General features: G+C 44.5%; 3 protein-coding genes and 3 non-coding genes across 6 annotated transcripts; 3 read left to right on the forward strand and 3 right to left on the reverse strand.

The window, feature by feature from the left end:
- Window positions 1-71: 71 nt before the first annotated feature.
- TRNAI-AAU (transfer RNA isoleucine (anticodon AAU)) lies at window positions 72-145 on the reverse strand. Its single transcript has one exon. It is a non-coding gene; the product is annotated as a tRNA-Ile (tRNA).
- Window positions 146-475: 330 nt separating this feature from the next.
- LOC146342721 (histone H2B 7-like) lies at window positions 476-4526 on the reverse strand. Its single transcript, XM_084806235.1, has 2 exons — window positions 4186-4526; window positions 476-2013 (listed from the first exon to the last, which is right to left on the reverse strand). The coding sequence occupies exon 2, from the start codon at window positions 1418-1420 to the stop codon at window positions 1052-1054; it is 369 nt and encodes a 122-aa protein (XP_084662361.1). The 5' UTR covers window positions 1421-2013; window positions 4186-4526; the 3' UTR covers window positions 476-1051.
- On the forward strand, window positions 1806-2287 carry LOC146342722 (histone H2A type 2-C-like). The gene has a single exon (XM_084806234.1). The coding sequence runs from the start codon at window positions 1806-1808 to the stop codon at window positions 2193-2195; it is 390 nt and encodes a 129-aa protein (XP_084662360.1). The 3' UTR covers window positions 2196-2287.
- A 184-nt stretch (window positions 4527-4710) lies between the features above and the next one.
- Window positions 4711-8541, forward strand: LOC146342723 (histone H3). Its single transcript, XM_084806245.1, has one exon. It carries the CDS (start codon window positions 4797-4799, stop codon window positions 5205-5207), a length of 411 nt encoding a protein of 136 aa, XP_084662371.1. The 5' UTR covers window positions 4711-4796; the 3' UTR covers window positions 5208-8541.
- TRNAK-UUU (transfer RNA lysine (anticodon UUU)) lies at window positions 6164-6236 on the forward strand. Its single transcript has one exon. It is a non-coding gene; the product is annotated as a tRNA-Lys (tRNA).
- TRNAS-GCU (transfer RNA serine (anticodon GCU)) lies at window positions 6611-6692 on the reverse strand. The gene has a single exon. It is a non-coding gene; the product is annotated as a tRNA-Ser (tRNA).
- Window positions 8542-15175: the final 6634 nt, after the last annotated feature.

Below are 15175 nucleotides of genomic sequence, written 5' to 3' on the forward strand. Positions count from 1 at the left end.
TGAACCATTTATTGTGGCATAAGAATGAAATACATTAAAATAAATATAATTAAACTTCAATAAAAGAAGAGTGGCCCGTACGGGGATCGAACCCGCGACCTTGGCGTTATTAGCACCACGCTCTAACCAACTGAGCTAACCGGCCTGTGGCTGAGACTGTTATGTGAAGATCATGTGGCTGCAACTTCCTCCAAAATGAAAAACCACCGAAAGACGGCACTAACCCCTCAAGTCCACAAGAAAACAGCTCTACCTTTCAGAGAGAGTGCTCTAAAAGAAGAAAATGGTAACCGATATTTCCCCCATCTGCATCAGTTAATGATACGCCAGCTACCAATACGATATTGTTACTTTATACCCTGAAGTAAGCCCCATTGAGTAAAATGGACCTTACTCCCAGGAAAGTGGGTATAGAATTTGAGCCTTAATGAAAGTTAGCAGGATCCCACTGTAAAGGAGTAACAAATGTGTATTTAAAGTGGAGAAACTGAGCCTTTATTGCGAAGTCAATATGCCTACTAAAACTTACTTTAGTGTGTTATTTAAAAACTGTACTAGGCATTAACATATGCAAAACTGCAAGTATAGCAGACTGCTCAGAAGTCCCATTTAATTCAATGGGACTTACTTTCAAGGAAATGGTTATAGCATTGCAGCATTAGGGTTGTGTCCAGATATAATCATATTTAAGAATAGTCCCATTGAAATCAATGACTTAATTCCCATTGGTTTAAAGTATGACCAATTTTGGATCCAACCTTTAGCGATTCAAGTCTGAGTGCTGTATCCAAATAAAAACTAAGCAAAAGAGTTGAAAACCTTCAGTTATTTATTGGGTGCTGTAAAATCTACCCGGTTTTTGCGCAGGTTAAGCTCAAACTCAAGAAAGTGTTAAAATGTGGCATTCGAACCCCACTTCCGAATTTAGGGACCTAGTGTCAAGCCAAACCCTGTTCCCATATTTATCTTTTTAACACGGAGATAAAGCGCAAGTGATCGCTTTTCTTGACAAGTTAGGAGGCTTTTAAAAGAGCCTTTGGGAGGAAACGAGTTACTTGGAGCTGGTGTACTTGGTCACAGCCTTGGTGCCCTCGGACACGGCGTGCTTGGCCAGCTCCCCCGGCAGGAGGAGGCGCACAGCCGTCTGGATCTCCCGGGACGTGATGGTGGAGCGCTTGTTGTAGTGGGCCAGGCGGGAAGCCTCGGCGGCGATGCGCTCGAAGATGTCGTTCACGAAGGAGTTCATGATGCTCATGGCCTTGGAGGAGATGCCGGTGTCCGGGTGCACCTGCTTCAGCACCTTGTACACGTAGATGGAGTAGCTCTCCTTGCGCTTCTTGTCGCCCTTCTTCTGGGTCTTGGTGATGGCTTTCTTGGAGCCCTTCTTGGGAACCGGCGCCGACTTAGCTGGCTCAGGCATGATAACAACACCAAGCCTCTTTCAGCAACAAATACGTCCTTCAGAGAGCAGCGTCCCTAACCACTCAGTTTATAGTAGTCCCATTCCTATTAGCCTATTCAACCTCTGGATACCTTATTGGTTGTCCAGACTCACCATTCGCTGAAGAACTCCTGGATTCTCCTTCCTCCGTTGCCATTGGACAGGCGACACACACGGCCCAAACAATGGGGATAAGGAAAAAGATGCCCAATTCCCATTCGATAGCTACACCACGTGATTTGAACACACTACCCAATCCATAGTCACAATTTACAGGCCCGAAGCGGGGATAAAGGCCGCGACGGTGCTTTTTTCAGGGCTATTGTACTTACAGCGTCGTGGGCGACAGAGCTTCGGAATTAAAATGTCTGGTCGTGGCAAGCAAGGAGGCAAAGCGAGGGCTAAGGCCAAGACTCGCTCTTCTCGTGCTGGGCTTCAGTTTCCCGTAGGCCGAGTGCATCGTTTGCTGCGCAAAGGGCATTATGCGGAGCGTGTGGGAGCGGGGGCGCCGGTTTATCTGGCTGCGGTGCTGGAGTATCTGACTGCTGAAATCTTGGAGTTGGCCGGCAATGCTGCTAGAGACAACAAGAAGACGCGCATCATTCCTCGTCATCTCCAGCTTGCTATTCGTAACGACGAAGAACTGAACAAGCTTTTGGGCAAAGTCACTATCGCTCAGGGAGGAGTTTTGCCTAACATCCAGGCTGTCCTCTTGCCCAAGAAAGCTGAAAGCCATAAGCCCAAGAGCAAGTAAAAATTCCCAGTCACTGGTCCTGTCCCAAAGGCTCTTTTAAGAGCCACCCACAACTCCACGGAAAGAGCTGGCGGGTCTCGTCGTGTGAAATACCTGTGCCATGTTTCTCGATGGTTGCTGTATCTGAAAGCTCCCCACTGCCAGCACTACTTTGGTTAACCCAGAAAATAAGGGTAGACTGGTGTATTTATGGTGCAGTCCTATGCACATTCTGCACCTTAATTGGACTTCCTTACAAATAAATATAAGGATATCACAGCTCGGTTAGACTAGTCTAAGAGTGCAATCCTATTCCTGTGTAGACAGAAAAAAAGTCCTGCAACTTCCAGCTGAGGGATGCTGGGAGTTGCAGGACTTATTTCAGTCTAAACATGAATAGATTTGTGCCCTAAAAGTGCATGCAGTCATAGAATCAGAAGAGTGGGATAAGATGTTAGAGGTCATCTAGTCCAACCCCCTGATCAATGCAGGATACGAGTACATCTCCTTGACAGATGGCTATCCAGCCTCCCTTAAAATACCACTAATAAAGGAGAGGCCAGCACCTCCAGTGACTCTCTCTCTCTCTTAATGTTTGCCAGAAATTTGCTTCCCTGCACCTTCTATCCATTTGGTTTCAACTTAAGAACCCTGGTGGATCAGACCAAGGGTCCATCTAGTCCAGCATTCTGTTCACAGTGGCCAATCCACTGCCCACGGGAAACCCACAAGCAGGACATGAATGCAACTGCTCCCTCTTACTTGTGTTTCCCAACACCTGATAGAAGCATATTGCCTCTGATACTGCAAGTAGCATATAGCCATCAGGATAAGTAGCCATTGATAGCCTCATCTTCCATGAATTGGTCCAATTACTTTTAAAGTCATCCACATTGGTGGCCATCACTATGTCTTGTGGAAGAGAATTTCATAGTTTAAATATGAGTTGTGTGAAGAAGTACTTCCTTTTATTCCCCCCCCCCCCCCAATCAGCTTCATGGGATAACCCTGGGTTGCAGACAAGGAGAAAAATGTCTCCCTATCCACTTTCTCCACACAATGCATAATTTTGTACACCTTTAGCATGTCCACCCTTACTCACCCTTTTTCTCAGCTAAACAATCCCAGCTGTTGTAACCTTTCTTCATAGGGAATTTGCACCAGATAATTCTATTTGTCCTTTTCTGCACCTTTCCCAACTCTATAATGTCTTATTTTAGGTGCAGTGGCCAGAACTCTACAGTTTTCTAAGTGTGGTTGCACCATAGATTTGTATAAGGGGAGTATGATTTTGATAGTTTTATTTTCAGTTCCTTTCCTAATTATGCCTAACATGGAATTTGCCCTTTTCACAGCAGCCACACACTGGGTCGACATTTTCATCAAGCTATCCACCACAACCACAACTGTTTGGGCCACTGCACCTCAGAAAGGACGTTCTAGAACTGGAAAATGTGCAGAAAAGGACAACCCAAATGATGCTGAATGAGACAGGCATTTGGTTTGATCAAGGGGGGCTCTTCTTATGTTCAGCTGTAAGACCCATCAGTAGTATGGAAGTTCCATAATTAAAGGCATATTGACATTAATGTCACCTGAGAACTTACAACTTCAGGTGCTTGTTGCCTTTAGTGCTGGAAGGAAAGCCTTGGTAGCTTCAGCTTGCAAAGGAAATAGTATGATAACTTTGCATACAAAGGAGAAAGAAAAAGCAAGTTGTTGTTCATTAAATTTGGCACCAGGGAGAAGGGAGCCAGCATAAGTGACAGTATCATTAAGGGCACAATCCTATGCATGTTTAGACCGGAAAAAAGTCCTACAACTCCCAATATGCCCCAGCCGGCCATGGCTGGGGCATGCTGGGAGTTGTAGGCCTCCTCCCCATCTAAACATGCATAGGGCTGCGTCCTAGGCGTCCTTAACTTTTGCTTTCTATTACGGAGCAGAAGGGAGAATTTTAATCTGCGATACACAATTACTCTTCTTAGCCTGCAATCCTATACACACTTACCTGGGAGTAAGTCCTATTGAACTAGGTGAGGCTTACTTCTGAGCAGAGATTCCATAGGATTGTTCTGTGATTCTAGTAATATGTGTCTTTAAAAACACACACACACACACTCGCAGGCGCGACTAGCTGTTGTCTTTGCCTCTCCCTTTTTGCCCCTCTTTCCACTGGTTGATTACCCCTGTTTCCTTCTCCCCACCCAGCCAGATTTAGACTGTATGGTCTTTGGGGCAGAGCCCTGTCCGAGACTCTCATTTTATAAACTAAACAAATGGTTCTATTGAACCGGAAATAGATGTGGGATTTGCCTTAGTCAGAGGGCTTCCGTGTATGGTAAATTAGAGACAAAAAAAAGGGGGGGGGCAAACTCCCGTTCCACAAAGCACTGCGCGAAAGGAAGTATCGCCAAAGTATCGCCAATCTGATTTCGATGGGTTTGTAATTCTGACCAATCCCTGCCTAGTCCGGGACATTCAAACTCTCTAACGGGTCTATTGTTTCTATTTCAGCCAATCAGCAGGGAGAGGGTTGGCTATAAAAACCCAGCCGGGGAGCCGCATTCTGCGCTTTCGATTAGTCCGTCGTGGAAGGAGGGGCGCGACCTGTGCAGGGGCATGGCTCGCACCAAGCAGACGGCTCGCAAGTCCACCGGCGGCAAAGCGCCGCGCAAGCAGCTGGCCACCAAGGCCGCCCGCAAGAGCGCCCCGGCCACCGGCGGCGTGAAGAAGCCCCACCGCTACCGGCCCGGCACGGTGGCGCTGAGGGAGATCCGGCGCTACCAGAAGTCCACCGAGCTGCTGATCCGCAAGCTGCCCTTCCAGCGCCTGGTGCGCGAGATCGCGCAGGACTTCAAGACCGACCTGCGCTTCCAGAGCTCGGCGGTGATGGCTCTGCAGGAGGCCAGCGAGGCCTACCTGGTGGGCCTCTTCGAGGACACCAACCTGTGCGCCATCCACGCCAAGCGCGTCACCATCATGCCCAAGGACATCCAGCTGGCCCGGCGCATCCGTGGCGAGAGAGCGTAACTGATGGAAGCCCACCTCTTGAGGCACAAAGGCTCTTTTAAGAGCCACCCACTTGGTCGGGGAAGAGTTGATGTTCATTTGGAAACCCCGGAAGCGAACCGGTACGCTTGAGGTAGCGAAGCCATTTTTATTAGCCCCTGTTTTCGATGATGAGAGAGATTTCAGCACGTGCTTAAGGTTACTCTTGAAACCTGGTTTAAAAGCGCTTCGCTGTTGCGAAGTCACGTTTCGTGCGTTTCCACGCAAGAGAGGTAACCTCGGGAGGAGCAGCAGCTTGTCTTCGAAACAGCCGTTTTAAAAATTAGTCTCCTCTCCACAAAAGAGTTTGGGATCATTCAAAGGGGTTAGAAGCAGTAGGACTGAAGCATGGGATGTTAGTCGATTAGACTGCAATTCTATACAGTTGTATCTGGGAGTAAGCGCCATTGATGTCCATGGGACTTCTGAGTAGATATAAGATTGCTCTCAATTGTTTTAAATGTGTGCCCTAATTAAACCGAATGTGCAGGGCAAGCCTGGAGAGGTTCTTTGTTTTGATGACTTAAGTATAGGTCACATCATCTTGGAGGCATTCTCTCTCCTCCCCCTCGCCCGAGGAAAAAAAAACTTAAAATAGCCTACATCAGGCTTGGGTTTTCAAAGACTTGAGTAGGGTGGTTTTTTAAAGTAGATTAACAGTGCAATCCTCTCTACATGCCTACTTAGAAGTTCCATTACGTTGACTGAGATTTGATCCAAGGTAAGTATGTGTTGCACTCTAAAAAGCTTTTACTAAATTAATCAAGTTGATTTATCTACTCTATTTTGCAGCATTAATTATCGTAGAATTCGGTGAGTTCCTTCCGCTACAAAAAAGTGAGAAAATAAAGAGCATACAATTTAATAGGGGATTAAAAGCATTTTGCTATTGATGGCTTCACATGTTTATATTTGTTGTGTAAAATGGGTCGTGAAGAGCCCGGGGAGCTCAGTCGGTAGAGCATCAGACATTTAATCTGAGGGTCCTAGGTTCAAGTCCCTGCTCGGGCGTTACAGCTCTTTTTTTTCAGTACTCCTCAGCGACAATATTCGAAATAAAATAAATTGGTGCAATAACTCACTCGTTGTGGGGTTCCACACACACTTTTCTGGTCCAGTCAAGATAATTTTTTTAAAAAAACCTTTCAAATAGTAGAGGCAACTTATCACATATTGCACCGATTTGGGGGTTTATTTGGCAGAGGAAACTTTGTAAGAAGGCTTCAGAGGAGTATTCCAATAAATGCCAACAACGTAAAAAAGGAACCTGTGCCTTTAATTCAGGTGTAGTGTTAAATATAAAATCATAGTACATCTATATTGGTGATTCTGATTTACTAATATGCAGTATTTAAAAAAAAACAATTGCATTAAAAAAACAAGCTCGACGAAGGTGGGATTCGAACCCACGCGTGCAGAGCACAATGGATTAGCAGTCCATCGCCTTAACCACTCGGCCACCTCGTCAAATACACTAAGCTGTCTTCCAACTTCAGTATTTTATTTTTAAACATTCACCTGTAATTTGGATTTTTCAGGTACTCTTCTCTTGGTACAAAATAATGAATTTTTGTGCAATGTGTTTGTTCCTACATTAGCTTATCATTGGATGTCTAGAAAGCCTACTCAGTTCTTGGATGAGAAAGGAAGCAAGAGTAGAATAAAATAGCATTATTTCTATATAATTGGACCGGGATACAAATTGCTACTTAGCCATCAAGTTCATAAGATAATTGGACCAGCCACTGCCACCACTAATCAACCTAATAATACAGAGTAGTGCCAAAAATTGGGACAAGCCCTGTGTGGGCTAACCTAGACTCTGTGTTAGAAGCATGGGATACAAGTAATAGATATATTATAATAGATTTATTATAAATATAGTATCAAAACTGGAGACTAAATTTCTGAAAGCACCATGGGTGATGATAGCTATAACAATATAGTCTCAGCTTGTGTGGACTTGGTCAATTTTTATTTATTTGAAATCCACTGAAAACAATGGAGTAATTCTAATAATTGATAGCGTTCTATGGTTTTTCCAGGGGTCGGCAGCCTGTGGTCCTCAGCCTGATTTCAAAATCCCTCTGCAAGTGATCAGCTCACATCTGGCAAGAGTGATCTGTTCCACTCTCAGCAGCCCACTGGGTGGGGTGTCAGAGAGAAAGAGAAAAGAGGGTGCCCCCTTGGTTTGGGTTTGGCCACTCCCACTGTTGCCTTCACCTCAGACCACCACCAGCAGGTGGCCCTTAACAGATTACTACTAAGGGAATATGGGGTTTAACAGAAAAAAAAAGTTCCCTACCCATGGTCTGTTCTTTTGAAGGTGTCTCATACCAGGTTTATGCAACAAGACAGTACTTGTTGCATAAACTGCCACATGGGAAGGAAACTACTTACCCCTGGGGAAGTTTCATGAGACCAGTGTCATTTTTAAAAGGCCCTAACTGCTGGGATTAGACCATACACAGGTAGTATTAGCTATCTCTTGCCAGTATGGATTTGCCAGTGGTGTGCTAATGTAGCATCTGTGGGCCAATAGAATGCACCTTTTGGAAGGCTGATTGAACTTGTGTATCTAGTGAATTCCCATCACTTGTATTTGAACATGTGAACTGGCTCCTTTGAAAATTCCTATATTGAAAACATCTGCCCATCCACGTAGCACGCAATTGTGAAATTGCCCTAAATGTGACACAAGTCACATGGAATACCTGGACAGGTCAGTGGGTTCTGGGTGCTAGCATCACAGAATCATAGAATAGTAGGGTTGGAAGAGGCCTACAAGACCATCGAGTCCAACCCCCTGCTCAATGCAGGAATCCAAGTCAGAGCATCCCTGACAAGTGGCTGTCCAGCTTCATCTTGAATGCCTCCCTAGGGAATTGGTTCCATTGTCGTATTGCTCTAACAGTCAGGATGTTTTTACTGATGTTCAGCCGGAATCTGGCTTCCTGTAACTTGAGCCCATTATTCCATGTCCTGCATTCTGGGATGATCGAGAAGAGATGCTGGCCTTCCTCTCTGTGACAACCTGTCAGGTACTTGAAGAGCGCTATCATATGTCCCCTCAGTCTTCTTTTCTCAAGGCTAAACATGCCCAGTTCTTTCAGGCTCTCCTCCAGAGTCCTCCTAGGACTTTGTTTCCAGTCCCCTGATCACCTTCGTTGCACTCCTCTGTACCCTCTCCAGTTTGTCTGCATCCTTCTTAAAGTGCGGTGCCCAGAACTAGACACAGTTCTCCAGATGAGGCCTAACCAGTGCTGAGTAGAGGGGAACTAGTACTTCCCAGGATTTGGAAGCTATGCTTCTATTAATGCAGCCCAAAATAGTATTTTCCTTTTTTGCAACCACATCACATTGTTGGCTCATATTCAGCTTGTGATCTACAACAATTCCAAGATGCTTCTCGCTTATAGTGTTGTTGAGCCATGTATCCCCCATGTTGTAACTGTGCATTTGGTTTCTTTTTCCTAGGTGCAGAACTTGGCATTTATCCCTACTAAAAGGCATTCTGTTGTTTTCTGCCCAGTGCTCCAGTCTAGCAAGATCATTTTGAATTTTGTTTCTGTCTTCCAGAGTATTAGCTATCCCGCCCAATTCTGTGTCATCGGCAGATCTGGTCAGCATTCCCTGCACCTCCTCCTCCAAGTCATTAATAAAAATGTTGAAGAGCACTGGGCCCAGGACTGAGCCCTGCGGTACCCCACTTGTTACCAGTCCCCATTTTGAGAATTTCCCATTCATGTTTAAATTAACTTTTCTTTCTGGAGAATTTTATACCACATCCCTATTCTTCTTGGCAAGAAGTTCTCTATGAAATTCAAAAAGCCTGCATCTTCCTGTACTCCAGAACATATAATAATAGATACAATCTTGACAAGAGCCATAGTTACTCATGTCTTAGCTTGCTCCCTGATGGAGGGTTTCCAGCGCTACCAATCTGAAAGCATTATGCCTTCACGAATTTTCTGTGGTAAGAAGACAGATGGAAGAAGTGGTGGGAAAACATGGAACCTTACAAGTGGAAGATGAGATCACCTGGAAACCTTCTCTCTTGCAAAATGTTGGCGAATGAGGCAGGTCAATGGAAGTATAAAAGCCTCATCTGGAAGCACCCTTAAGGTGCACTTCTATGCACGTTTAGACAGAAAAAGTGCTACAACTGCTGGCATTCCCCAGCATACTTAACTTTGCAACCCTATATCATAGGGGCACAGAATGCCAGGCTCTGGGTGGCCAAATCTGGCCCTCCTGGCATTCTAATCCTCTACCTTCCCCTGTCCAACTATCAATTGGGAGTTTTCTGGTGTTCGTGCATTTGTTTCCCACTTGAAATCCCTCCCCTAAGGCTTACTTACTGGCAGTAAAAGCTTTAAACTAAAATATGCAGGTATTTTTTTAATGTTTGGCCCAACCCCTTTTTTCTTTGCTCACCCGTGGAATGTGGCCTTAGAGAGTTTCTCTAAAATGGAATTCTGCCTTTGGACCAGAAGCGGTTCAGCACCCTGTTATTTAGGTTAATTCACAAGTAAGCCCCACCAAGTTCAATGAGACTTACAGCCAGGTAAAGCTGCATAGGATTGAAGCTTGAGTTATGTATATTATTATGTGTTTGAGGTCAGACTAAATTACCTCTACGGAGCCCTTAAAATTCAGTGCTGCTGAATACAAAGACTGAGGATTTCCCCCCAACAACTCTGACTCTTCAACTGGTAACCTTTGTCCTGCAGGGCCTGAGGGGGTAGGAGGAAGTGAATCTGGGGGAAGGCTGAATCTTTAGGGGTGTACGAAACCCTGCTTACCTGGCTCCTCTAGGTTCCTCTGGGGGGGGGAGGCGCTTCATCCCTCTCCCCGGAATCCTTGAAGGGGGAGGAGGCAATCCGGTCCTCCCCCCCGGAATCCTGGAAAGCCAGCTGTGCTCTGCGGCAGCTCTGCGGAGCAGCCGGCCAGGGCCATCCGCAGCCGGATTTCTGGCTGTGGAGGGCTCTGGGTAAGGGGGGGAAAAAACGCGTATGCAAATGGCGGCGGCTATGGCCGCCGCCATTTGCGTTCCTTATTTTTCTTCATCTTTTTTTTTTTTACGGAGACATGATAGGCTACGTAAAAACTTACGTAGCCTATCACGTCTGTGCAAAAAAAAAAAAAAAGACAAGACTGCAAATGGCGGCGGCGGCAGCCAATCGGAAGACCAGCCGCTGCCCGGAACATCCGCCCCAGGTAAGTCTTGTCCCGGGGAGGATCCGTGGGGGGGTGGCAGGCCGTTCTGCCACGGAGTTCGGGGGGCCAAATGCACTGGCATTCGGCCTCACCGAGATCCATGGCGGAATTCTCTGACACCCCTTTGAATCTTAGACCAAGGGAAGCGGCTTTTATCTTGCGATGATCTGCTGGGCAGCTGAGAGGAGCCAAGGTTTGCTTGGCGTTGTTGTTGTTGTTGTAGGCCTTCATCCTGAGCACAGTGTAAATAAACCTTTATAAAAGAAACACTACAAGTCTCCACTGCCCTCCTAGGAAATGGAAATCTGAATAGGTGCTGAAGCCTCTGCAAATTCACCCCTCTCAGGACTGGGGTGAGGGAGCATGACAATATCATCATGAATGGCAAAGAACTTGGTATCTAAATCTCTGTTGTCCTTCATTGCTGTCAAAAACAAAAACTGTGAAGTGAAAGAGTTATGTGTAGCGCTAGGATGTTATCAGAAGAACATGCCACACTAATAACAAGAATATAAATTTAAACACGTGTGGTGCACACCATCACATGGGGTCTATAGAAATTAAGGAACACTACCACATGAAACACCTCACCACCATTTATATTGCTAATGAACATGTAAAGAAAAGAGATATACAAGTAGTATTCAGCATGCCAAGTTATTCACTGATTCAAGGAACTATGGAGCAAAAGTTGTACTGTGTTGATAATGGAAAGGAAAAGTAACAACTTGTTATTACATATACTTAGTACAAGCAATGAATACAACAATTAGAGCATCCCTTAGATCAGAGCTTTCCACACTTTTCATGTTGGTGACACACTTTTTAGACGTGCATCATTTCGTGACACAGTAATTCAGTTTTACTAGCGAACCGGAGGTTAAACTAACTCGTTATAAGAGATACGGACACAAACATAAATTGTAATAACGAAATGTATGGGGATACAACATATCTCATGAAAACCTTTCATTTATATTTTTAAAAATATATGATTTGTAAGATAACATACATTGTTTTCATTTATGAGTAACAGTATGTAAGTATGTGCAAGAATTTAAAACAGTTGAATTACACCAATAACTACTTACCATTTTAATGGGATGTATGAGATTGATGGGATGAATACAGCTTTTCAATATTTGGTGGAATATTAGATAAAGGCACTCGCATTTCGTCATCAAGCATTTTTAAGCATCCACATTTCAGTGTCTTTAAGTTTGCCATCGCTTGAAAAGGTACTTCACAAATGTATGTAGTAGAAAACTGCAGAAGAATTTTTAACGCTTTTCTAGTTATGTTTGGATGCATTTTTGAAATGCGAATCCAAAAGCTGTCTAAGTCACCCTGTTCATCAGGGTGCATCATTAACAGATTTCAATCATTATGTCAGCTAATTCTTCTTCAATAAGTGAAAAGTTCCTCGTTGCAGTTGAAAGAAATGGATTTCTGATCCAATCATAGTCTTGGATTTCAACATTTGGGAAGTAATGATGAACTTTCTCTCCCAGCAATGTTAAATGGTCAACAATTAGCGAGCTGATATCACATTTTAGCTGGCACTCAGCAGTTTTGGAAAACATTTCAAAATTTCCTTTCACTTTCCTTTTCCAAATTGCTATTTTGTCTCTCATAGCACAAATTTTATCTACCACTGTTAAGATATTTTCTCCTTTTCCTTGCATACTGGTGTTTATTTTATTCAAATGTTCATATGTCAGCAAGATATGCCAATTTTGTGCACCAAAGTTTGCTTTGAATTAGGTCGCAGAATTCATTTTGCTGATTTTCCTCAAAAAGTTTAAGCATCGTTTCCCTCAATTCATATACACGCAAAGTACTCAACCTCTTGAGAAGGTCTGTGTGTAGTAGAAGCTTTTTAAACCTTGCCCCCATGTCTTCACAAATATGAGCAAATAATCTTGATTGAAGAAGTCTACTTTTAATGTAATTGACCATTTGAACCACTTTGTCCAAAACTTTTCTTAATTCATTTCCAGTGGTTTGCGTGACTAGTGCTTCACGATGTAAAAAGCAATGAGTAATTATAATATTTTCATTCTCTTTCTTTGCTAAAGCTGTAAAACCTTTTGTTGAACCAACCATTGAGGGTGCGCTATCTGTGCATATTCCTACACAATTTAACCATTGCAAATTATTTTCCTTCATGAAGCAATCTAAAGTTTTAAATATATCTTCACCTTTAGTTCTCATTGGAAGTTCTAGACAACACAAGAATTGCTCAATAATTCTGTCAGTATGAATGAAATGTATAAAAACCAATAATTGTGCTAACCTACTGACATCTGTTGCTTCATCTAACTGCAATGTAAAGATCATTTTATTGTCTTGAAAAATATCCTTCATTTGCTGCTTAGTGTCATCAGACATGTCTTGAATATATCTTCTGATCATGTTATCTGCCAAAGGGATTTTATTAACTTCTATCTCAAATTCGGGCCCAAACATTGTTCAAACAATAGCACAGCAAGATTCCTTTATGGTGGTTTTGGCAATAGCTTGTGGGTCCTTGTTTTTGGCAATTATTTGAGCAACCAAGTAACTTGCCTTTTGAGCTTTCTCTGATGTCTTCATTCTCTTTGTGAATGATGCAGACTGCTTCTTTATAGATTTTGAGAGCTCAGTAAAGTATTCTACTGGTTTTTCTGACAAATGACAGTGTTTTGAGGTAAAATGACGCTTTAATTTATTTGGTACCATACTTTCATTTGCAAGTATATCCCCACAAACTAAACACTGGGGACAAGGATTGTTTTCATTACCAGAAAATGTGAACCCCAGTTTCATATAATCTTTACTGTATAAACGAGGCTTGGAAATTTTTCCTTTACACTTCTTACATACTAATACAGACCGTTCAACAGTTGATTCTTGCATAGTTTCCTCTATAGCGGCTACATTTTGTTCATTGCAAACGTCATCTTCACCAGCTTTCCTTTTCTTAATTAGAAACTTACCCATTTTACGGGTAATTCAACTGCAATTTAATGAATAAATCTATGCGGATTTATTTTTAGGTTTTAGCATTAACTAAATACGAAAATAACAGGACTGTTTTTGGCACTTATCTTTCTCTGTTTTTTCTTATAAAAACAACAGCACCTGCACTCCACTCCCACAGTGATAAAGTGAGATAAAGATAGGAATCAGGACCAGGAGAAAATGTGAAAAATAAACAAAATTAACTAAAGTATTTACAATACATATTAGGACACATAGGTCCAGATAGGAGCTCAGCTGCAAAAACGCATGAAGTAGAGAAGCAAAAGTCCAACAAAAATGGTGTAAATACATATGTCTCACTACAAGGCTATATTGCTGTAAATATTTGCAATGCCTATGTCCAGAGTCCAGTTCCAGCACTTTCTGGTGGTACATTGCCGGTGGGTGGTTAATCCACGATTACAGCAGAGTAAAAATATAATTTGATTTCTGCCATTTATTTTTAAGTGCCACGTGGTGGGTGGCTTGCTGTTTGCCACATTGGGTTTGGGAGGGTGGCCTCCCTTCAGCCAGCAGCAGGTGGGTTGAGTGGGTGACAGCCTGCAGCTGCGCTCGCCCGGGTGACTGGGAGCACGCCGATTCCCAGGCTTCTGGCCTCCACTGAGCTCCGTTCCTATTGGCCAAGATGGCGGACGGCCTGCTCGGTGCAGTCCCAGGTGGCGTTTCCACCTGCACGCTACTTTGGCCTGGCCGCGCGGTAGCGCAGTGCAGAAGTCCACAAAGGGTGTGCCCGAAACCTCGCAGGGCTGGTGGCCACTGCCACTTCTCCGTGCCGGCATCAGCCACGCTCTGCTCCCAGGGCGGCGCCTCCCCTCCCCTCTCTTCATCCCGTGCCTCTACCTTTCCGGGGAGCGCAGGCTTGAAGCTCCTCGCCTGCCCGGCGCAGCCCTCCCTGCTCTGGGGGCATACGGCGGGCCGTTGTTCTCCCCTGCCGCCCTGCAGCTGCACCGAGGACGCGGGGAAGCCTCTTGCCTAAGCTGATTGCAAATTGCTCAACTAATTGTTCCACTAACTTCGAATTCTCCACACTCCTCGTGCAGCCAGCGTTACCGCACCCCTCGCTGTACCGCTCCAACACCGCCAATGACGTGCGTCCTATGTCAAAACACCACATGATCCTAAAGCAGCTAATGTTAAAGCACCTAAGCCTTAGCAGCAAAGGCTTAGCTGCTTTAACATTAGCTGCTTTAGGAAGTTCCGGGGGAGGGGCCAAGGGAAGCAAACGCGAGTAAGGGAGCTCTGCGGTGCCCTTCCGCACAATTTTCTGCATTTTGCGCGACACACCTACACACTGCTGCTGACGCACTAATGTGTCGCGGCACACAGTTTGGAAAGCTCTGCCTTAGATGGTTGGCCTAATGCAGCCTTGCTCAATCTGGTGCCAGGAGAATGATGGGAGTTGTAGTCCAACACATCTAGGGTATGCCATATTGGACAAGGATGACTTACCTTGATCTGCCTCAGTGCTTATTATATGTGTATGTTTGTTGTTGTTGTTCAGTCGTTAAGTCGTGTCCGACTCTTCGTGACCCCATGGACCATAGCACGCCAGGCCTTCCTGTCCTGCACTCTCGCCCAGAGTGTGCTGCTCAAGTCCATATTCATTGCATCGGTGATGCTATCTAGCCATCTCATCCTCTGCCTTCTCCTTTTGCCTTCAATCTTTCCCAGCATCAGGGTCTTTTCCAGGGAGTTTTCTCTTTGCA

The sequence above is a fragment of the Heloderma suspectum genome, chromosome 6, assembly GCF_057233095.1.
Source record: "Heloderma suspectum isolate Gila_16-S chromosome 6, 16-S_ref, whole genome shotgun sequence".
In the NCBI taxonomy this organism is placed as follows: domain Eukaryota; kingdom Metazoa; phylum Chordata; class Lepidosauria; order Squamata; family Helodermatidae; genus Heloderma; species Heloderma suspectum.

Excerpts from the sequence above, each read along its gene's own strand:
- LOC146342723 (XM_084806245.1), top strand. The coding sequence starts at position 4,797 with ATGGCTCGCACCAAGCAGACGGCTCGCAAGTCCACCGGCGGCAAAGCG.
- LOC146342722 (XM_084806234.1), top strand. The coding sequence starts at position 1,806 with ATGTCTGGTCGTGGCAAGCAAGGAGGCAAAGCGAGGGCTAAGGCCAAG.
- LOC146342721 (XM_084806235.1), bottom strand. The coding sequence starts at position 1,420 with ATGCCTGAGCCAGCTAAGTCGGCGCCGGTTCCCAAGAAGGGCTCCAAG.